Source organism: Marmota monax, unplaced genomic scaffold (genome assembly GCF_021218885.2).
Source record: "Marmota monax isolate L192 unplaced genomic scaffold, Marmota_monax_Labrador192_F-V1.1 WCK01_AAM20220418_F8-fsc00020, whole genome shotgun sequence".
In the NCBI taxonomy this organism is placed as follows: domain Eukaryota; kingdom Metazoa; phylum Chordata; class Mammalia; order Rodentia; family Sciuridae; genus Marmota; species Marmota monax.
Genome location: NW_026692912.1, coordinates 17,614,403 through 17,637,377, shown reverse-complemented (window position 1 = coordinate 17,637,377; position 22,975 = coordinate 17,614,403). Strand labels below are relative to the sequence as shown.

The 22,975-nt window shown below is 42.9% G+C and overlaps 1 protein-coding gene across 2 annotated transcripts in view; it reads left to right on the top strand.

The window, feature by feature from the left end:
* Positions 1 to 8,762: 8,762 nt before the first annotated feature.
* Positions 8,763 to 22,975, top strand: part of Psmb7 (proteasome 20S subunit beta 7) — a 55,055-nt gene continuing 40,842 nt past the window's right edge. For both annotated transcript variants that reach the window (XM_046452012.2, XM_058581730.1), the window contains exons 1-5: positions 8,763 to 8,885; positions 9,293 to 9,386; positions 10,298 to 10,395; positions 11,943 to 12,083; positions 15,803 to 15,918. In XM_046452012.2, the coding sequence (XP_046307968.1) occupies positions 8,824 to 8,885; positions 9,293 to 9,386; positions 10,298 to 10,395; positions 11,943 to 12,083; positions 15,803 to 15,918 (511 nt within the window). In that variant the 5' untranslated portion in view covers positions 8,763 to 8,823. The remainder of the gene's footprint in view (positions 8,886 to 9,292; positions 9,387 to 10,297; positions 10,396 to 11,942; positions 12,084 to 15,802; positions 15,919 to 22,975) is intronic.

Here is a 22,975-nt window from a genome sequence, read left to right as displayed (position 1 = left end):
AAGCAAAGGAGAACTCAAATTGGTAGGCGGCCAGTTGGGAGGGTCTCTCACTGGCCAAATCTGGGACAAATGGAGAGACAAAATAATAAAAAACCAGAGTGGATTGTAACATAGAATCAGAAAATCTTGTGTGAGCTTCAAAAGGAGGAGAAAACAGCGAATCTGGCTTGAACCACTCGTGCAACTTTCTGAAGGATTAAGAAATTTCAAAATAAAAAACCAGGGGGAAAATAATATGTAGAGAATTTGTTCTTTTTTTCCCCAGTATAGGGGATTGAACTCTATCACTGAGCTACACCCCAGAAAATAAAAATAAAATATTTATTTTGAGACAGGGTCTGACTAAATTGCCAAGGCTGGCCTTGAACTTAGGATCCTCCTGCCTCAGCCTCTGAAGTTGCTGGGATTACAAGTGTGCACCCCTGCACCCATCATTTCTCCTTTCTTTATGTCATTAAGTATGTATTGAAAATAAATTTTTTTTAAAAAAAAATTTTTGTTGTTGATGGGCCTCTATTTTTATTTATTTGTATGCGGTGTTGAGAATCGAACCCAGTACCTCACGCATGTTAGGCAAGCATGCTACCACTGAGCCACAACCCCAGCCCCTGAAAACACAATTTAAAAAAATATTTTGTGTTAGTTGTAGTTGGACACAATACCTTTATTTTATTTTTATGTGGTGCTGAGGATGGAACCCAGTGCCCCGAGTGCTCTACCACTGAGCCACAACCCCAGCCCCCAAAACACAATTTTTAAAAAAATATTTATTTTTTAGTTTTAGGTGGACACAATATCTGTATTTTACATTTATGTGGTGCTGAGGATTGAACCCAGTGACTCATGCATGCTAGGTGAGCACGCTACCACTGAGCCACAACCCCAGACCCCAAAAGACAATTTTTAATGGTCTCATAAATTCCCTTATAAATGATTGAGCCATTCCTCCATTGTTTTGACATTAGTTTCTAGATTTTCACTATAATATTGTTATTTATTATCTATACATTATCCATTCTAATAATAAATATACAATCTATTATCCAATACAATATCCAACATATAGCCCATTATAGAATCCAGTATAATTCACAATAAATAACACTATAGCGAACATCTTTGCATGCTACTCTTTGTCTGAGGATAGATCCTTTGAACGGGGACTTGGGGACCAAGTGTTTTGAGCTTTTCCAAGGATCTTGGACCATTCCATTCTGAAAGTGACCAACTTTCCAGAAAGCCTGAAGTGCTTCCCACTCCTGTTAGCACATCTTGGCGCATCATCCTAATGCTGAGTACTACCAGCGCAATTAGCGTAATTAGACAAACAGTCTTTGCTAGATTTGAAGTTGGAAAGAATCTGAGAGGTGGTTCAGCCCCACTGCCACCTTCCTGTCTGCGTCTTGCTGGCTGCTCAGTGCTGCTGGACTCAGGTGTCTCCCTGCACCTTGGGCCCCACCTTGGCTCCCTTCCTCTGGCTGAAGCCTCCTGCCGGCCCACTGCCCCTCCGCCTGCACCCACTCCACCGTTGCCTGCCTGAGCTATTTACCACCCAGCCAGCCCATGTTGCTGCTCCCTCTCCTTCAGCAAGCTCTCCCGTGACGGCTGCTCCACACCCAGGACCTGCCCAGCCTCCTGGCTGCTCTGGGAGAATCCCTCTTTCTCTGTCCCCACCCCAGGTTGGTCTTAAGGCACCCACGTGGACGGACCTTCATGCTGCCACCAAGGCAGATAACTGCCCCTCATATCCAGCCTTCAGCCTGACCTGTCTTATCTGGTGTCCTGTACCCCTCTCGCTGTTCTTCCTGCCACCACCTGGCTCAGGCGCCTTCCCCTCCCCCCTGCTCTCTTCTTTCCAGCCCCTCCTGGCCCAGCGCTTCTCTCCCCTGCTGCACAGCACACGGCTGGGGTCGCCTGGTCCCCAGCTCCCACCTGCGCTGGCCTTTGGTGCTGCCGCCTTGGCTCTGCCCCTGCTCCCAGCCCATCATCCCTTTGAAGTCGCCCTGCATGTGGCGCGTGTCCACTCAGCGGGTCCCCTAGGGAACACCCTTCTCTGCTCCTGCGCCCAGCCCCCTTCACCTCCAGAGTCTGTTTACCGTCTGCAATTTTCCTAGAACATTTGCTGACACTTCCTCCCCTGAGGGAGCTGACTTCTTCTCCCTTGAGACTCTGTGAATCCCACCGAGCCCGTCTCGGAACCTTCTGATCTCGAACTTTCCTATTTATTTCTGTATCTGTCTCCCTCAGGGGCAGAGTCTTTCTGTGCCGGTACCGGGTGCAGCGTCCGACCCAGGACTGAAGTGTGGTGAAGGAGCATCTGAATGCACGCACATGGGGCAGCGGGCCGACTGTGGAAGGGCAAGGCAGGGCGGAACCATGGAGAAGACAATGGAGCCCGACGAGCCTGGGAGGGGTGCGGGGGAACTCAAGGTGGACGTGCAAGGTCGGTGGAGAAGGCTTCCCTGGACTGCGGGCCAGTGCCTGGTCCTTGGGTGGCACTGCTCAATCTCCCTGTGTCAAGAGGCCGTCCCGTTCCCCAAGAGAGGTTGTGGTGCTTCTCTCCTTAAGCACCTGCTGTGGCTCCCCGGGGCCCCTGGGCTCCCGGCTTGGGACAGGCTCCCCTGGGCCCCCAGCTTGCCAGCCTTACCTCTCTGCCTTGCCTGGCCCGTAGCTACACGGACCTGCCTGCTTTGCTGCAGCCTCGACATGCTCTGTCCTGCAAGCTGTTCCCCGTCTGGAAGGCTCTTCCCTGCTCTCCACGGCCTCAGTTTCACTTCCTCCAGGAAACCTCCCCGACCGGCAGGGAACGGCGTCTCCTGAACCTTCTCTATGGGGAGAATGAGCCCGATTTCTGAACTCCACCCTCCAGAGCCCAAGATGGTCTTGACTCTCCCTCACTGTGTGGCCATGGGCCAGTCTCCGATCCTTCCCAGTTTCAGTTTCTTTTTTTTTTTTCTTTTCTTCTTCTTCTTCTTCTTCTTTTTTTTTTTCGTTCCTTCTCCAGTGAATGGGTCCCACCTGCCGTTCCTTCTCTCAGGGGTCTGTAAGAGAACCAGACTCACAAGGTTTGGGTGAGGAGCAAGAACTCTGGGCTGGGTTCAGCTCCAGTTCCCTGGCTAAGCAGCTGTGTGACCTTGGATCAGGCAGCTCCTCTCCCATGTGCAAGTGGGACATCTCATAGGGCGGTTGGGGGGACTCACGGGTGGTGGCCTGGGAGGTGCTTAAGACAGCACCTGGCACATCGGGAGGTTTCAGTGAAGAGCTGTAACCAGGATGGTTAAACCAGGGAGGGATGTGCTGTGGAAAGGGAGGGCAGCCTCGCGACTTCACTGTGGCCAGCACAGGCCTGGCGAGGACAAGGGGAGCCCACTCCTGCTCAGCTTCCCCTGGGGCTGGCACAGTCAGGGCCCACCCAGCCCAGGCCCTGCCCACAGTGATTGGGCTTCTATGGGTCTCAGACGGGCCCCAGAGTCTGCTAAGTGCCCCAGCAGACTCTGGGGCAGATACCACGTGTCCGTGCTTCCTTTCCACTGGAGCTGTGTGTCTGCCGGCTGTGCAGCGAGGCTTGGCATCTGGGTCCTGGGCCAGGGGCCCTGGAACCTGGAGCAGCTGCACTAATTCATGCAAAGGAAGGCGCCCAGGTTCACTCTGTCTATTTATAGCTTATTTATGAAGAAGGAAAAACAAGGGCCCAGTTGCCATAGCAACCAGGAGCATCATGGGCTGCTTTCCCTGCAATGGGAAGATGGCCAAGTCTGCCTGTGCAGGGCACCCTGGGATGTGTGTATCCTGACAGGGGCCGGGGCTGGGCCTCCAGGCCCCGTCCCACCCTGGATTCCTGCGCAGCCTGAAGACGGGTGGGTGGACGCTGCTGCTTGCCTGGCCCTTGGAAAATCTAGGGTGATGCTGGGACCAAGCGCCCCTGAATTCTCTGCGTGGAATGCACCCTCTGCTTTCCTGGACTTGGGCTAACTCTGTCCCCTGAGTGCCCACCTGCTACCTCAGGCAGATTGGGGAACTCTTCCCCCGCTGTGTCTCTGACGGCACTTAGCCCATTGGCACAGTCCTCAGACCAATGCCTTTAAAGGCTGTGATCTGCCATGGAGCTAGCACGAAGCCTGGCACCAACGAGGGACTTAATAAACACTGAATGAATGAAAAAATGAGTGAGGTGTTTCTAGTTGATGAGGCAGATGTGGTGACATAAGCACTGTAATGTTCTCTCATTTTACAAAAGAAGAGACTGAGGTTCAGAGAGGTAAAGAGAGCAGCCTAAGGCCACACAGCCAGTCATTAACTGAGTTAAGGTGGAAGCCCTGGAGGACAAAACCTTGCTTTTGCTCTGGAAAAATCCCAGGTAATGTGGTTGAGCCCCGACTCGGCTATTTATCAGCTCTGTGACGTTGAGCCAGTGATTTCACCTCTGCAGACTTCAGCGGCCTCATCTGTAAAGTCGGGCATGATACCTGGTCCTTAGGGACCACCAGCTCCCTGCCGGCAGGCTCCGTGTCTGTCTCTTGCTTGTCATTTTTCCCAGTGTTGGGCATGTTCTAGATGGCCCGGCCGATCCTGAGGTCCTGTATATAAGTGGTTAAGTTGGAGCTCATGGCGTTGGTTGATTGGTTAACTATGTTTTTTGGGAATTGAGGCACAGAGAGCCTGATGAATCTCCTGAGGTCACAGCCACATCCAGAAATGGTAGTCACTGGTCAACCAGGCGTGGTGGAATGGCCACGGAATAAGAGGACTGTGTCTAGACTGAGAGAAGGGCATTCTGGGCTGGGCTGCAGTCCCAGGGAGCTGCAGCCTTGTTGGGACAAGGAGGCTGAGCAGGAGTCCGTGTGCGGAGACCTGAGGTGGCCCTGTAAGGTTACTGGGGTGGCAGTCTGCCCTGGCCCAGGGCTGACTCGGGTTGGTTAGGCCTGGGGCTCAGTCACCTCCCAGTCCCAGGCTGCCTGGAGGCTCTTGGTCGCCCTCTGCTGGGCTCTGGCTGCCTCTGCTGGGCCACCTCCAGAGGCCGTCAGGGAGGCGATGCCATTTCTCAGCTCTGTCTGGCAGGGGAATGATACCAAAGAAGCCCAGGTAAGAGGAGAGCCGCCCTGCAGACACACCCCACTTCCCTGGCTTCTTTGGCTCCCGACAGACCCTATGGCAGGACACAGCTGTCCTGTCACTACCCTCGGCTTCTCTTTACTGCAGCCGAGGAAGACTCATTCTGGTTCCTAAAAATGATGTCCACATATTTTGGCTTAATTTTTTCTTTTCTGTATCTGTCCCTCTGGACGTCTTGTCCCATAAGCTCATAACCTTGGACTCTCTAGGCTTCCGTTGCACCCCATCTCTACCCTGTGTGCCCCTCTGCCAGCCCCTGAGTGCATTGGGATGTGAGTTCCTCTGGGGACTTTCTCTCCTCCTCATGAAATGTATGAGTTGGCTATGGCTGTCACAACAAAATACCCCAAACGGGTGACTCAGATGGTAGAAGTTCACTGTCTCATGGTTCAGGTAGTTAGAAAATCAAGGTGACAACAAAACCAAGTCCTTCTGAGACTGTGAGGGAGAATCTGGCCCAAGCCTCTCATGCAGGTTCTGAGGGTTTGATGGTGACCTTTGGTGGTCTATGCTTGACACATGTCACCCATCTGTCTTTGTCCTCACATGGTGTCCTGCCTATGTGCTTTACATTCCCCCTCAGCTCAAGTTAGGTTGGATGAGAGTCCACTCTCCTAACCTTACTTGAACGTGATTACCTCTGTAAAGTCTTATTTCCAAATAATGACACATACTGAGGGGTAGGACTTCAAAATCTGAATTTAGTTTCCTTATTTCATAAAAAGACCCAGAGATGTAGCACAAGTGAATTCAACCTTTGGCAAGTATTTCTTTTTTTTTTTTTTAAGTATTTCTTTTTTGTAGTTGTAGTTGGACACAATAACTTTATTTTTTTATATGTGGTGCTGAGGATAGAACCCAGGGCCTTGCATGTGCAAGGTGAGCACTCTACCGCTGGGCCATAACCCCAGCCGCCCCCCCCACCAGCAAGTATTTCTTGACTATATGCCTGTGATAGACACTGGTTTTTAGGCACTTAGGATGTCATTCATTCATTCATTTGCACATGGAATCACGTGTGACACATAATAGGTACTCAATAAATATTTGCTGAGTGAATAAATTAATTCTTCTGTTAGAGGCAGACAGGTGTGAATGGTGGGAACATGAGGTTGAGATAATAATTCTATAAATGGGGCCCACTGTGCTGACCTCCATATGCTTTCTTTTCTAATAAACAATTTCCCTGCAGCTCTGCCTGGCTTAAGTGGACAGGTTATGTCACATTCTTCAGCCAACTACCTGTTGTCTGCAGGAGAAATGCAGGCCTAAAATAATGTTGGTAAGAGGAACCCAAGTTATCCTGAAGGGGGAGATTTTTTTTTTTTTTTTTACTTTTGAAAGCATTTTTTACTGGTGCATAATAATTATATATAATAGTGTGACTCATTGTGAAATATTCATGATATAATTTGATCAATTTTACTCTCCAGGACTGGCCCTCATGCTCCCCTCCTCCATTGCCCTGATCTTCTTCCTCTACCCTCCTGGTCTCCCTTCTATTTTTGTAAGATTCCTGAAGGGAGAGATTTTTATGACCCTTTTTATGCATCAGATCCTGAAACTCAAGGAGATAAGGATATTTCCTCCTAATCATAAAACCTTTAAAAATTTATGGTTAAGAATCTAATTAGAACTGGTCAGCATGGGCCAAGGTGACAGAGTTGTCATGGCAGTGGGGATTTGAAAGTCTGGTGTCATCTTGCTGTCAGTCAAAAGTCAAGAGGTGGACCTGGGCAAGACTCTTGGAAAACTTCTCTGGGATCTCCAGTAAAACTGGAATGTAGGAAAATCATGTGGTCCCTCTCCTTTCTGAGGGGACCCACTCTCTCCCTTGACAGTGTCCTCTTTCCCTTTTCCAACCCTTCAATTAACTCATTCCTGTTACCCTGAGGGGCATGTCTGAAATCTTTCTGACTTGATAGCAAGAATGGGAGTTTGAAGGGTGGGTGGTCTTTGCATTGCCTCAGTTCCCAGGAAGGACCCACCTTTATAACAACTTCACAGTCATTGAGGCTGTCACTGACTTACTATGAAAATTTGAGCAAGTTATCTCACCCAATGAGCCTTAAATTCCATTAGCAAAATTATTTCAATTTCAGAGCTACCTCCTAGAGTTGTTGGCAGGAGGAAATTAATGTATTAACAATAACAGCTATTTCTGAGAAGCTGCTATGTGTCAGTATAGATGGTTTCCATGCATAATACAGCAACCTTTTAAAGATCAAGATAAAACTTACATAATGAAATTCATTATTCTAACTATTTTTAAAAAAGATTTTTTTGGTTGTGGATGGACACAATACCTTTATTAATTTACCTTTATGTGGTGCTGAGAATCGAACCCAGGGCCTCACACATGCTAGGTGAGTGCTCTACAACTGAGCCATAATCCCAGCCCTATTTTAACTATTAATTTTTTTTGTAATTGTAGATAGACAATATGCCTTTATTTAATTAATTTATCTTTTTTGTAGGTGGTGCTAAGGATTAAACCCAGTGCCTCACACATGCTAGGCAAGTGCTCTGCCACTGAGCCCCAGCCCCAGCCCCTATTTTAAGACATGAGCTTCAATGTTTTAGCATAGTCATATTTTACGCAACCTTTATCACTAACTCCAGGACATTTTCATCACCCCCTCAAATGCTGTACCCATTAAACAGTCACTCCCTAGTCCCTCCTCCCCAGTCTTTAGCAATTTGCTTTCTGTTTCTATGAATTTGCCTATTAAGGACATATCATATATATATGTGTAAAATATGGAATAAGTATGATTTTTACATACATATATATGAATATCACTGGAATTGTGCAATATATGACCTTTTGTGCCAGATTTCTTTACCTTGCATAATGTTTTCAAGGTTCAGCCTTGCCACAGTATGAATCTGTGCTTCATTGCTTTCTATCGCTGAATAATATTCAGCTATATGGATAGGCCACATTTTGTTTATCCACTTTTTTAGATATTTGGGTTCTTTTCATATTTGTCTATTATGAATAACTTTGCTGTGCATATCCGTGTGCAAGCTCTCCGGAACATGCTCCTTCAGTTCCCTTGGGTGTATACCTAGAGGTGAATACTTTCAGGGCAAGGCCAGATCCTTTTCTGGAGCAGTTGCACCATTTTACATTCCTGCCAGCCACAAATGAGAGTTCTAATTTTTCCACATTCTCTCCAGCCTTGTGATCTTTTCTCTTCCTGAGCACAGCCGTCCGTCCTAGTGGGTGCAAAGCAGTGTCTCACTGTGATTTTGATTTGCGTTTCTCTGGTAACTCATGGCGTGGGGCATATTTTCATGAGCTTATCCTTCTTTTGAGGAAGGCGTGTGGTTCGGTTGACAGTGGAGAGAACAGATTCAGAGATCTGAGAGGACTTGCCCAATGGAAGGAGGTGGTGGAGCTGTGTGGGACTTGGGTGTCAATGTCTCAGAGCCCCATAAATGGTAGAAATAGGTCTGGTGTAAACCTGGTGGCAGGCGCTTTTACCACATTTTTTCCCCCTGCTCTGGGTGTGTTTATCCTTCGCGCCACTTGAGGCGCTGTACATACACAAACATCTCTGAGCCTCTCTAGGAATCAGGACTCTAAGATCAACCACTCGCCTTGCAGGTTGTCCCTCCCCTTCAGCCCTGTTTGCTGGCGGCGCCGGAAGTGCTCGGCTGTTTTTATTTGCCCCGCCTCCGGCCCGGAAATACTTTCTTGGAAAGATGGCGGCTGTGTCGGTGTATGAGCCACCGGTTGGAGGGTTCTCTTTTGAGAACTGCCGCAGGTTCGACCGTGCCCCGGGTCGCGTTCTGGGCGGGAGTGGGAGTGCGGTGCCGGGGTCGGAGCTGGGCCACGGCCACATCGGGAACATGCGAGCGAAGGGAGGATGACGGGGCCCGGGGCTCGTGTGACTCAGGGGAATCGGCCTGAACGTGGGTTTCTCTCGTGGACGAGTCGGGCCTCTCATTTGCCCAGTGATGCGGGACACAGTATCTGTCTCCCTCAGTTTAGGCGAGTCGTCGGTCCTCTCCGAGACGCTTATCTGAAAAAAGGGGCGATAGTGCTGATGGTGGGAGGATTTATTGGACAGATAGGGGTGACAGCAGATTATAGTTTTCCTTTTTCCTAGTTCCCAGGACTTCTCAGTGTGGTCTCTCCCATTAACTCTCTTGTTTCCACTTGTGCTCTCAGGAATGCCATCTTGGAGGCGGACTTTGCGAAGAAGGGGTATAAGCTTCCAAAAGCCCGGAAAACTGGCACTACTATCGCGGGGGTGGTCTATAAGGTAAGCCCGGGCACGCTAAGAGCCGCATTGACGGACTGATAACAAGAACCAGGCCACTTGGACTCCTTTGTCTCTTTCAGCTGTTTCTGGAAGGGCAAATATTATAGAGAGCATCAGGAAAAAGTCTTTTAAAAGAGACTGTTTTTGCCAGGACGTTTTGTGTGCTTACAGGTGTATTCTTTCCTCACTTAGGATTTTGATGGGAGGATAATCTGCTCTTTCTTAAGTTACTTCAGGAAGCTGGATGGTGTCACGGGAGAGCACAAAATTTGGGGTTAGATCTCACGTTTGTATTATGCTTCCACTTTGGGGCAGTTCATGTTACTTCTGGTGGCTACGCCTTTTCCATTCATCAGATAAGGATACTTCTTGCCTTAAATTGTTGTAAAGATCAAAAGGGATGATGAATAATGTTTCAGCTGAAAAGCGACATTTTTAAAAAACAAATTGGCAGAGGTGCCTATTTTAATGGAAAAATTTCTGGGACTTAACGGAGATTTTTCTCAGATTAGCTCTGGATTTGTAAGGAATTCACTGAATCTTAACAGAAAGTGGGAGTGTTAATTCTTAACACCTACTCAGGATTCAAGCTGTAATGTTTATTAAGAAACCTTTTGTGGGGCAGGAGTTGTGGCTCAGTGGTACAGTGCTTGCCTATCATGTGTCAGGCCCTGGGTTGGATTCTCAGCACCACATATAAATAAATAAATAAAGGAAAAAATCCATTGGCAACTAAAAAAAGCAGTCTTTTGTTAATCCTGAGCATGTAGAACACTATTTTTTGGTGCATTTTTGGTGGTATGGGATTGTGGGAGCAGGATATGACTAACATTGTTTTCCCTAACTGGAAAGGAGAACTGAGGCTTATATGTGTAAAATTGTTTAAAACTTTTTTTTTTTTTTTTAAATAGGATGGGATAGTTCTTGGAGCAGATACAAGAGCTACTGAAGGGATGGTTGTTGCTGATAAGAACTGTTCAAAAATTCACTTCATATCTCCTAATATTTAGTAAGTATTGATTAGTTTGAGTAGCTCTTAAATTTTCAAATGTCAGGGATAAAATTGAACTTACTATCATTCTCCCCGAAACCTGTTGTTCAACTTGTATTTTCTATCTCCTTAAAAGGTTATTACCACCTACTTGTCACCTAAGTTATTTACAAGTCCTCTCTTTAGTCTTAAGTTAATTTGGTAGCCAGTTCTGCCTTCTGTATCTTGAATCCATTTCCTTCTATCCCTCCCTCTGTTAAGACTGACATTTGTGTTTTTTTCTCAACTGGAATATTGGAGTTGTCATTGTTACTCTTCTGCTCTACCAGACTTTGTAAAACACAAAGATCTGATTTTGTCTCTTTTCTTAAAAAAAAAAAAAAAAAAAAAAAAAAAAAACTTTTCAGAAGACTTTTCACATTTTCACTTTACTTGTAGGATAAAGTCAAAATTGTAGCATGACATTTAAGACTCTGTACAGTGTCACAAAAAGATTACCTTTCAGCCTCTTTTGGCTGCCATTACCCCATGCTCCAGTTCCTCTTGACAGTAATTTCCTGAAGTAAAAGGATATTATTCCCTATTCCCTCGTACCCCTATTCCTGTTTCCCTTATTTCTAAGTTGTATCACCTCTGCATACCAGTCTCTTTGCTTAGAAATGCTCTCTTTTCTCTGCTTAGAGAGGGGTGTGTGTGTGTGTGTCTGTGTCTGTGTCTGTGTCTGTGTATGCCTATGGACCAAACCTAGGGCCTTGGACCTGCCAGGCCAGTACTCTTAATACCAAATACATCTTCCAAACCCCTTGTATAATGTTTTCATTCTTCCAAATCCAGTTCATAGAAAACCTTTTGTTAATGATCAGAACTAGTCTCTCCTCTAGTTTCTTAGAGCATGTTATACTTATGTTACTATACTTTATTATGTGGTATATTACAATTTTTGTTTGTCTCATCCACTCAGTTTGGGAATTAAGAATCAAATTGTATTTTCTATTTTAGGTACTGGGAATTGAACCCAGGGTTACTCTACCACTGAGCTAATTCCTAGTTCTTTTTATTTTTCAGTTTGAGTCAGGGTCTCTTTAGATTTCTTGGAGCCTTGCTAAGTTGCTGAGACTGGCCTTGAATTTGTGATACTCCTGAAGCTCCCGCTTCAGCCTCCTGAGTCTCTGGGGTTATAGGTGTGTGCCACTACACTTAGCCTAAATTACATTTTCTTTGTTTCCAGTGCTTGGTATTATGACTGGTATCTGGTAGTAAATACTTGGCAGATATTGAATTACAACACACCTTGCTTTTTTGTAGCACTGGATACATTTGTAGTATTACTAAAATATGCACTCTGTTAGGTTCATAGAAACCAGTGATTTTGAAATGTTCACTGGGCTGTAGAAAACATATTTGAATAGAATTGGATGTGTATTCTCAATTTTGGGTTTACTGAAGATTGATTAGAGTAGTTGCATTGCAGATAGACTTAAATCCTCTCTGTATACTTGAACTCAGCTTCTAATTGAGACTCCTGGTAATTGAATGTCAGCTAAGTTTCTCGTGGTATTTTTTAGTTGTTGTGGTGCTGGGACAGCAGCAGACACAGACATGACAACCCAGCTCATTTCTTCCAATTTGGAGCTCCACTCCCTCTCTACTGGCCGCCTTCCCAGAGTTGTAACGGCCAATCGGATGCTGAAGCAGATGCTTTTCAGGTAAGATTCCAGGACAGGGATTTCTTTAGCATCTTTTTCTCATATGTTAGATACTTAGCCAAGGGAAACCTGGAAGCTAGAGAAAAAACATTCCGAAGTACACATTTTATTTCAGAAGTCAATTGTTATTAAATAAAAAGTCATTTTAATTTCAGAAGGCATTTGATAGTGAATTTAAATTTATGGGGTCTGATTCCCCCTCCCCAATAAATCACAGGCATCCAGGTGAGTAATTTCCTGAAGTAAAAGGATATTACTGGATAAAAGCAATCTTTTGTTCATGGTAGGAAAGTGAGAGCTGGGGGAACTTTTTTGAGTTTGTCCTACAAATCTCACCTCTCCACGTCCAACACACAGATGATTTTTTTTTTCTCCCTCTTTTAGGGGCTAAATAACAATGCAGTGAACAGTACTACTTGTAGTTGAGTGTAGTGAGTGAGTATGATAATATTGATATTATCTGTCTCTTTATCTGTCCCTTAATTCCATTCTAGGCTCTGTGTTAAAGTGCTTTATGCCTGTTCCCACTTTATCCTTTAACTGTGAGAGAGGGGCTATTACTGTCTCCTGTTTATAAGTGAGCGGACTGAGGCTTATAGACATGTAGTGAGTTGGCTGAACTTCACCCTATGCTGATGCCCACCTATGAGTAGTTTTGTTTTTTCTTCTTTAATAATCACATCATTACTTTATGTTTGTGTAGGTTTTGACAGTTTTCACATCTTAAGTCCATTTTCTCATTTGCTGTATATAAGAGAGGCAGTACATTGCAGTGGAAGTAGGCTGGGCATTTAGTTTTGAGTTGGAATACTGACTTCTTTTGGGACCTGCCTCATGCTTCTAGAGATTTTTGTGAGAATTAAAGGAAAGCATGAATAGAAAGATGATGAACTGGTAGGTCATAGGCCATGGTCTTTAGAGGAGTTTACTTAGGTCACATGGCATTTGAAAAAACCAGTGGCTAATAATTTATAAAGTTGGAGATTTGAATTAAAAATACACAAGTTTCTGGCTTGGAAAAGAATTCAGAAAGATGTTCTGGAACTGAGTGGTGAATGTCACCTTAGATGTAGGAGTGCCCTGTCACAGTTCCTCCCTGGCTCAGTTCTCTCTGTTTCTTACATGGCTGTTGCCTTGAGGGTCCTCATCTACATGTCTTGCTCTGGCTTCTCAGTAGTGTATATGCAGCAAGGATATTAGTATAGTTTCCATTTTACAGATGAGAAAATTAAGACTTGGCGTCATGTGGGTAGGAAACCTATTCTACCTAATTCCTGCTCTGGCCGTGCTGAGCCTTTGTGTATATAATCATCATTATGATCCAGGAGAGTTGTTGCCAACCAGTTAAATTCTTAGCTGTATTGTGAGTGGAGCTTGTTGAAGCACACCTACTGAGTGCCAAAGACATTTGTGGATTTTAATTTTAAATACAAAGCTCCCTCTGGTGGCTAATGTGGTTCATTACATTTTAAACAATTTTCAAACTTCTAAAGTTGCCATAAATAAATATTGTATTTCAAGATTCCTTGCAAGGTCATTTAATGTGTTTAGCAAAATAGTTTAGCAAGTATTTTAATCATTCTTCCTGGAATATTTCAGGGATTCTGAAGTATTTTTTTTCAATGTTTTATCATTTTTAGGTTAATAACACTTTGTAAAAATTAAATTTTGTCAAATATTTTTGAGAGGAACATGTAAAAATTTAATCCAGGGTTGTTTAGTCTTTTATGCCCTGTTGTCATTTTTGGTGAGGTACATAGAGTGAATCAGAGTGGTGAAAGGGGGAAAAAGCCTAGAATTTTACTTTGGCACTTTGGTTCAAGTCCCTTCTACATCACTGCCAGCTATGTGACTTTGGCAGTTCACTCTATCTTTCCTAAACACAGTTTCTTTCTCAATAAAGTAAAGATACTAGTTTCTGGCTCTCTGACTTTTGAGGGGGAAAGGAATAAAGAAGCAAGGCTTATGATGGTGGGGTGGGGGGCGGTGCTGAAAATCTTTGAGATGTATTTTTTCATTCTATACTTATACTCTCATATTTACATATTAACAAGAATGGCATGCCATTGTGTGTGATGTTTTGTAACTTACTCTGTTCACTTAATTCTGTACTGTGCATCTTGTTCCTGTTAATAGACAGCTTAGAATCAGGAGCTCTCCCCCTTGAACCCATGGAGGAGTTCTAGAGATCTAGAACCTCTTGAATTACAAAAAAACCTCTGTGATCTTGTTGGGGGAGGGTTCCAGAGTCTTAGTCAGTTTTTCAAAGGGGTCTGTGGAATTGTGTTTAAGAACCATGGATCAATATTATAATTTTTGATGCCTTTGGACCAGTTGCTCCCTGCCATCTGGCCTATGTTCCCTCTTCAGGCTTCCTCTAAGATTCTTTGCTAATATTGAATTTTTTATTTAAAAGTGGAAGATTCTTTTTGAAATAACAGTTTGGTAATCAAAATACGGGGGAAATACTGGACTTGACTAATCTGTTCACCAAATGCTTTTTGGTGTGTAGCTGTTTCTCAGTCTAAAACTATGACTTTTTGGTCTTTATGTTAATTTGTATCAGTTTCAATGATTATATCATATGGCAAGTTTGGTGTGTGTGGGTTTTACTTTTCTTTTCAAGGAGGTAAGGCTAACAGCAGAGAAGTTTAAATTCAGCATCTTTATCCAGCATAGCATCTCTAATGGCAGGTGAACTGAATACAGGGAAAATAATACATAGAAATGGTAAATAAACCAACTGTGTAAAGAGTCCAGAGGAACAGATAATGTGACCAAGTGGAATGAGGTGGGAAATGTATTTCTCTGTGTTCCTGAAGAGGCACGGCTTTGTCCTATGGTAGGAGCAGTGGTTTAAAGGCTTTCATGGAGTTATTATTCATGTTTCTAAATGATGAAATGCTTTCCTTTTATTCAATGTGAGCTTATATCTGTGATTTGAGCTCAGAGGCAAGGTATTTTTGACATGAGCCATTTTCCTGTTGTGTCTGTGATAAGGTTGGTTTTTAGAAGAGCTGGGTAGCTCTTCATTGTTAACTCTGAAGGGGGCTTATCTGCTAATCACAGAGAGGTGTGAAGGCGACAGTGCTTGTGATCTTTGGAGTAAGCTAAACTTACTCTCAGACACTGAGCAAATACTTAATGTCTCTGGGTTGATTTTTCTCTTAAGTAGGAATGATAGTACTTTTTGGGGGCAGGGGTAATACTTGGGATTGAATCCAGGGATATTTTGCCACTGAATACATCCCCAGATTCTTTTTTTATATTTTAGAGACAGGGTCTCACTAAATTGGTAAGGCTGGCCTCAGACTTGGGATCCTCCCATGTCAGCCTCCTGAGTTTCTAGGATTACAGGTGTGGGCCACGAGCCTGGCAATAGTGTCCTTTTTTAAAAAAATTTATATATAACAGCGGAATGCATTACAATTCTTAATTACACATATAGAGCACATTTTTCATATTATAGTGTCGTCTTTTAAAGGAGGCTGAGGCTGAGCTGAAATGAGGTATGTGGAGTACTTCACACAGTATACCGAATAGATGTCCCTCTAATGTTAGTTCCCTTCTCTTTTTTGTTCCCATAAAAGTAATAACCCCTTAATGAAACAATATAAGAAAAACTTTTTGTTGTCTGAATTCTCATGCAGCTTTTGATTAAGTTACAGTGGTGCCATGCAGACTGATGTTTTTTTCCTTATGCATACTCTCATCACCAGGTATCAAGGTTACATTGGTGCAGCCCTAGTTTTAGGGGGTGTAGATGTCACTGGCCCTCATCTCTACAGCATCTATCCTCACGGGTCAACTGATAAGTTGCCTTATGTCACCATGGGTGAGTTTGATGTTTTATTTATGTTTCAGAATTCTCCTATTGCCAGGTTTGTCTCTTTAAGTGTGGTATGTTTCCTATTAAAGGAGGCAGTGAAATTCAGTGCTTTGATAAATATTTACTGAATGCTTACTATGGATTAAACTTGATGTATGGCAGACAAAATTTAGAAAAATTCCTTTCTATGAGGAGTTTTTTTTTTTAGAGGAAGCAGACAGTAAGCAACTATAAAATACATTTATAATGTTAGGAAGCAAAAATACTGGAGAAAAAAAATGCTTTTTTCCCCTCCTTGTGTTTATTATACAGTGATATTTTACAGTAGTAATGTATTTTGGGGAAACTGGGTCAAGGGTATTTGGGAACTCTGTATTTCTTACATCTCTGTATAAATTTACAAAGATGAAAACAAAAAGTTAAAAGATACATACAGCATAAGAGTACTTTGGAGTGGTGGGCAAGTGAGAGGGTGGAAGGTTGGGGTAGGTCTCATGATGAAAGTGAGATTTGAGTGGAAGAGCCCTCTGGGCAGATGGAAAGGTAGAGTTGAGGCCTCGCTTCTGAGCATGACTGGTATATGCAGAGAGTGGTTTTCTGTTTTTTAAAGCTGTGAGTGACTGTGGTCCCTCTTTACCATTTAGTGTCTGAGAAATCATGAGTTTTTGATTCCACCTTGAACCTTGATTCCCTCAGCTGTGAAATGTCAGTATTGCCTACATACCAGGTGCTTTTCACACAAGGAGCTGTATATAGAACATCTGCTCCAGTGTCTGGCCTATAAATAGTAGTAAATCTTTTCAGATCAGCTTTTTATGTTTGTGTTTCAGCACTGCTAGATGAGAGAATTTTCTTTTAATGATCCCATTAACAACAACAACAACAAACCAGTGATAAAATTATACTTAGAAGGATTAGGACTTTTCAGACTCTAACTTTTTGTTAAATATCTGAGTTAGATGGTATAAGTCCAAAAATTTGAAGTCATGCAGCTGGTATTTTTCCAACCACTTATGTTGTCTGGTTGTCTTGACTGTAGCTAGAAGTCTGCTGCCTTGAATATTGGAAATTGCCAATTTGAGACTTTGCTCTCCTGTTGTGTTATTTAGCTTCTTACAAGGTTTTCTACAACAGATGTTCCCTGTTTGTTGGAGAGAATGATTTACCCTCAGATACCATAGGGATGGAACTTTGTAATTATTTAAAAATGAAGATACTTAGAGTAATTTTAGAATTGCTTTATTCAAATATAGTTTTTATTTCCATTAAAGTATTGCTTTTATGTCTCCCCATCTAGGACTTTTAAGTGGCAGTAAAGATAGAATAACCTTTTCTATTAAATAAGTAGTTTCATTATTTTTTATTTGAAAAATTTCAAACTTGGCAGAAAAATAGCATACACAGAAAAGTTGACAGCATATAATGAATCATTTACCCAGATTCATCAGTTGTTAACATTTTACCTTACATACATAACATCATCATTGTCGTTATCATCATCATCATCATCATTATTACCATTATTTTTTGTGTTTGGAATCACTTGAGAGTAAATAGCTCCCCACCTCTAAATCTTTCAAGGAATTCTCTTTCATTACCTGGATAAAATCATCAATTTCAGGAAATTTAACATTAGTACAAAGCAGTTTCATTTTTAAAATGGGAAAATTGAATTAGTTTCTTTTGTTTTTGAACTGTAATTTTTTGTAACACAAAGCTAAATTTAGGAAAAGTTGTTGACAGTGAGTAGTCCCATGGATGTGAGTCTGCTTTTACCTCTGAGACCTGCCTTTTGCTTTGTTCTCATTGCAGTGTTTTTTTTTTTTTACCTCCCCAAGTGTGGTTTGACTTCAGAATGATGGGTGTACAGCTCTGGGTTTATGGAATACTTTCTTTTGGAAACACTCCTGCCAGGCATGGTGGTGCCTATAATTCCAGCAGCCTGGGAGGCTGAGATAGGGGGATTGCAAGTTTGAGGTTAGCCTGGGAAATTTAGTGACAGCCATTCTATTCTCAAAAGTAAAAAATATAGGGCTGGGATTGTGGTTCAGTGGTATAGTGCTCGCCTAGTGAGGGTGAGGCACTGGGTTCGATCTTCAGCACCACATAAAAATAAATAAATAAAAATAAAAGCATTGTGTCCACCTACAACTAAAAAAAAAAAAATGTAAAAAATATAAAAAGGGCTAGGAGAATAGCTTACCTGTGTTCAATCTCCATACTCTGCCCCCAGGCACCCCCAGAAACAAAGAAAAAAAAATGGAGCAAAAAAGAAACAAAAATTTGCTTTTGGGGGCTGGGGCTGTGGCTCAGTGGTGGAGTGTTTGCCTAGCATGCCTAGCACATGTGAGGCACTGAGTTTGCTCCTCAGCTGTACATAAAACTAAATAATAAAGGTTATAAAACAATTTAGAAAGCATTTGCTTTGTAATTCTAAACTGGATTGAGAAAGAAACAGCAGCAATGTCTGATTTAATATGCAATCACATTGTTTCTTTGAGATCTTGCGTGTTCATTCACTCATCTGTGTATTGAGTGCCTTCTGTGTAAAGGCACTATAGCAGACAGCGATAAATGGAGGGCCTTGCCTGCAAGATATTCATCATCTAATAGGAGACAGTGGTAGATGCCAACTGGGATAGTAGATAAAAAGAACAAAGAGTGAGTGGGGCTGTGGGAGAAAGGGTCACTTCTAAACTATGGTCATTTAGGAAAAGCTTCACTTCCCTTGAGCTGAGTCTTGAAAAGGAGAATAAGGCTGGGCGTGGTGGCACACCCCTATAATCCCAGGGAGTTTTGGGGGCTGAGGCAGGAAAATTTTAAGTTTGAGACCAGCCTGGGCAACTTGATGAAACCCTGTCTTAAAAAATAAAAAGGGGGCTGGGGATGTGGCTCAAGCGGTAGCGCACTCGCCTGGCTTGCATGGGGCACTGGGTTCGATCCTCAGCACCACATAAAAATAAAATAAAGATGTTGTGTCCACCAAAAACTAAAAAGTAAATATTAAAAAATTCTCTCTCTCTCTCTCTCAAAAAAAAAAAAAAAAAAAAAAAAACCAAATAAAAAAATAAATAAAAAGGGCTGGATATGTAGGTCAGTGGTAGAGCACCCTTGGGTCCAAACTCTAGTTCTGCCAAAAAAAAAAAAAAATCCCTTTACTTTTATCAGGTGTTTATTTAACATCATTTGTGCTGGGCACTGGGAATGTGGTGGTCATCACAGTGCCACTTCAGCACCTGTAGCCTGGTGGGCAGATGGACATTAGATGAACACACCTTAATCTAAAAGAATGCACAGTGATAATTCCCCTAGAGAAGAATGATAGTCACGAACAATAGGAAGGAGCTGGGCACAGTGGCACATGCCTGTAATCCCAGTAGTTCAGGAAGCTCAGACAGGAGGATCAGGAGTTCAAAGCCAGCCTCAGCAATTTAGTGAGGCCCTAAAGCATCTTAGGAAGACCCTATCTTTAAATAAAATATACAAAAGGACTGGGGATGTGGCTCAATGGCTAAGCGCCCCTGGGTTCAATCCCCAATACCAAAACAACAACAACAAAAGAATAATAGGAAGTAATATGTGGATGATTGATGTTTGGGAAGTCCTTTCTGAGCAAGTGACACTTTAACATTTTCTAATGAAAGTAGTTTATGAACATAACAAAACACTCAAGAGGGACAAAGAAATGTTTGTTTCATGTTGTTCCTCCAAAGTTATCAATGTTAGGGTTCTTATTTTTCCTGGAAAATGTTTTATGGTACACCTTCACACAACCCTTTCTCTATGATCTATCATCTATCTGCATGCATATTTGTCCCTTATGGAGTACACAGTGTTTCTCCCTTACAGTTAATTTGTTTTGAAAAGGGTTTATAGCAGTGTGTTTAGATATATGTCATTTCTGTAATAGTGATCGTATAGAATCACTCTCTGGCTATACCATGGTTACTGACCCATTCTTCTAGTAATGAATATTTTGATGCTTTGGTTTTCTTAGCTTTGCAACAAAGTGCCTTCATCTATTTGCACAAGTACATGCTTGATTTAGATAAATTTGTAGTTGTTTAATTTCTAGATTGGGATATGTTCATGTGCCAGTCAGAATTCTCTGTTATAAGCAGTAGAATCACCAGTGATTTAAGGAGAAGAAATTTTTTTTTTTTTCAAAGGCTAGCAGGTCCTGGTTCACAACAAAGCTGAGAGGGCAATAACTGGGTTTGGGGCTAAGAATAGTGTAAAAAATCGTATCGGCTTTGGCTGGTTGGGGCAGCTAGTACTGCACCTCAGTGGCCTCAGAGCCAGGGGTGTCTTCTGTTTTCCCTCTTGCTGCCAGAGGGCTCCTTACAGGAAAGGGTGGGTACTTCTGATTGGTCCAGTTCAGCCTCCCATTCTTGTGTGGGTGGAGTTCCCCAGACAGGAAGGAAATACAGCTGTTGGGCAGTCCCAAAGAGTGACAGATGATAAACTGTACAGTGCTTTATGCTTTTTTGAGAGCTCTTGCCAAATCCTAAAAGATAACTAGTTTACTCTTCCACTGAGAGAACACAAGGATGCCTTTCTGTTGCAGCCTTATCAACAATGGGTATTTTTGTCTCTGATAAAGTGAAACAATGGGAAGAAATAACATTTAAGCTAAGATCTGATGGATGAATAGGAATTAACTGCCCCACTCCTGCCCCCAAAGGAAAGGCTCTTTAGGCTCTGTATGATCTGTGTGACCAGGGAACAGGTAGGCCAGGGTTTGCTGGAGGTAAATGGGGGAGGGTAATATACAGAGGGAAGCAGAAGCAGCAGTGGGGAAGGATGAAGAGGAGCTGTGCTGTGAGTGTAGAGCAGAAGCGAAACTGAATACAGGCCTTACATGGGCCTGGTGCTGTAAGCTGAGCTGTTTGATTTTGTTCTGGAGGTTTCCACCTAGAGTTTTCAAGCCAGGTAGTGGTAGGTTTAGATTTGCTTTTAGAGCAGTCTGATAGCTGTAGAGAGCATTGGCATGTGGGAGGCTGGGGGCAGGGAGATGCATTGTAGCCAGAGATGTTGAGGATGTGATGGGTCCAGAGGCCGTAGGGATGGCCCCTGTCATTACAGAGACTTCCAGAAATCGGCCAGCTCTTAGGCTGGATCCTGGGTTTGTGGCATTGATTTTCCGTTGTCTTCCTCAGTGCCAGTCTCCTGCTGTCTCTTGGCTGCAGTGTTGCTGTAACTCCTCCACCCAGGCCACTTCTCTTTCCAGTTGATCCTAAAACCCCCTTTCCCGTTGCATTCCTGTTAAACCTCCATTGTACCTCCCTGAATAGCTACCAAGATGACTTTTGTCAGAAATGACTGCTGCCTGGAGTGTCTCCCCTGTCACTCAAAGTCTAGCCCCAAAGCCCTTCCCTCCTGGTTATTTAGGCTTGTGTTGCAAGTCCCGATTTGAGCACTCCAGCCTCTGCCAAACTCTTTTTTACCTAGCCCTTGTCCCTCTTGCTCCTTTAACACTCAGCCATCTCTTCCTCCCAGAGTCCTGCAACTCAATGAATATTTGATGGTGAATTAATTTTTTCATTCTCTAAACTTATTTGTGCCAAAGAACATCTGAAATTCAGCTGCTCTTCATTGTTTGTTCACAGCACCCCTAGAGTTGGTTTAAATTGACTTCTGTTTATGTGGCCTCAGGTTAGCTGTAAGAGACTAGAACAAAGCATTGTTTGCAAGACATGTCCTTTTTTGGTCGTTGTTGAAGCTTAGTATTATTTTAAATGTGAAACATTTATGCAGTGTCTCTGTGCCAAAGTCTGCTGGGTGCTGTCACATTATTTTCAGTTAAAATTCCATGCAAGGGATTCTGTTATTGCTGTTTTATTGATGAGAAACCTAAAGCTTCGAGATATTTAGCAAATTAGCCAATATCATTCAGCCTGTAGGTGGCAAAGCTGGGATTTGAACCCTTGTCTCTGTTAAGCAAGCCTGGTTCAACATAGCAACTATGATTTATTTTATTTAGTAGTAAGTTTTGTTTCTGAATACTAAAAATATTAATCCAAATTCTCAATGGGCATTTTGTCCATATTTTCAATTGCTCTATGTGTAGATTTTGTACTCTGCATGTTAAAAACCATATTTATTGGGCCGGGGTTGTGGCTCAGTGGGAGAGCACTTGCCTAGCTTACATCAGGCACTAGGTTCGATCCCTGGCACCACATAAAAATAAACAAATACAATAAAAGTTATTGTGTCCATCTACAACTTAAAAAAAACACAAACAAAAAGGTTTATTGAAACAGTTTTATAGTATCAAAGGAAATTTTAAAAATTATCCATGTTTGTGTGACCCCAAGATAAATGATTTCGATTTTTCTTTCTGATCCAAGTGCATTGTGAAAGGAGTCCATTATCAAGAATGTAAATACATTTTTGTACCTGCTCTGGGCTTTGTCTCTCTTGCCCTTTTAGCTTCTTCTAGCAATTGTTCCTTATGATAGTAGCTGTGCAGGGCTGCCTTTCTTCCTAATGTGGCTTTGATTTTTGTGTAATTTTGTCTTTTCCTTCCTCTTCCTCTTTCCCGCCCCTTCCTTTGTTTTTGAGGGCAGCTGGACATAGAGAACTCCAGAATTGCCAAAGTTTGATGGATTTTGCTTTAATTCATTTAATTTCATGAAGAACAGATAAAATAGGGCCCTCCTCAATTCTGTGCCTCCATGAGTTTGACTTGAATATTTCATCTGAATTCTCATGTTTTGTTAAATTAGGAGTTTTTTTGTTATGAGAAATAAAAGCAAAACTGAAAAACTTTGTAATTAACCTTTTTTTTCTTTTTGAGTGATTTGACAGGTAGAGCTGGAAGCTACAAATTATTCCTAAGACAAGGGTATCTAAATTTTATCTACCATGGGCTCATATTGGCGACTAGCCAGGTGCCTGAGGGCTGCCTTCATTTACATGATTCCTGGCTGCCCACCCTGTCTTGCTCATCTTCAACCTGCAGGCACAGCTCTATCTGCATTGAGTGCTGGGTCCAGGAGCCCACTCTCTGAGGACTGGCCTTCCTGAGGGTTTCCTTGGGAGACAGATACATTGAACACAT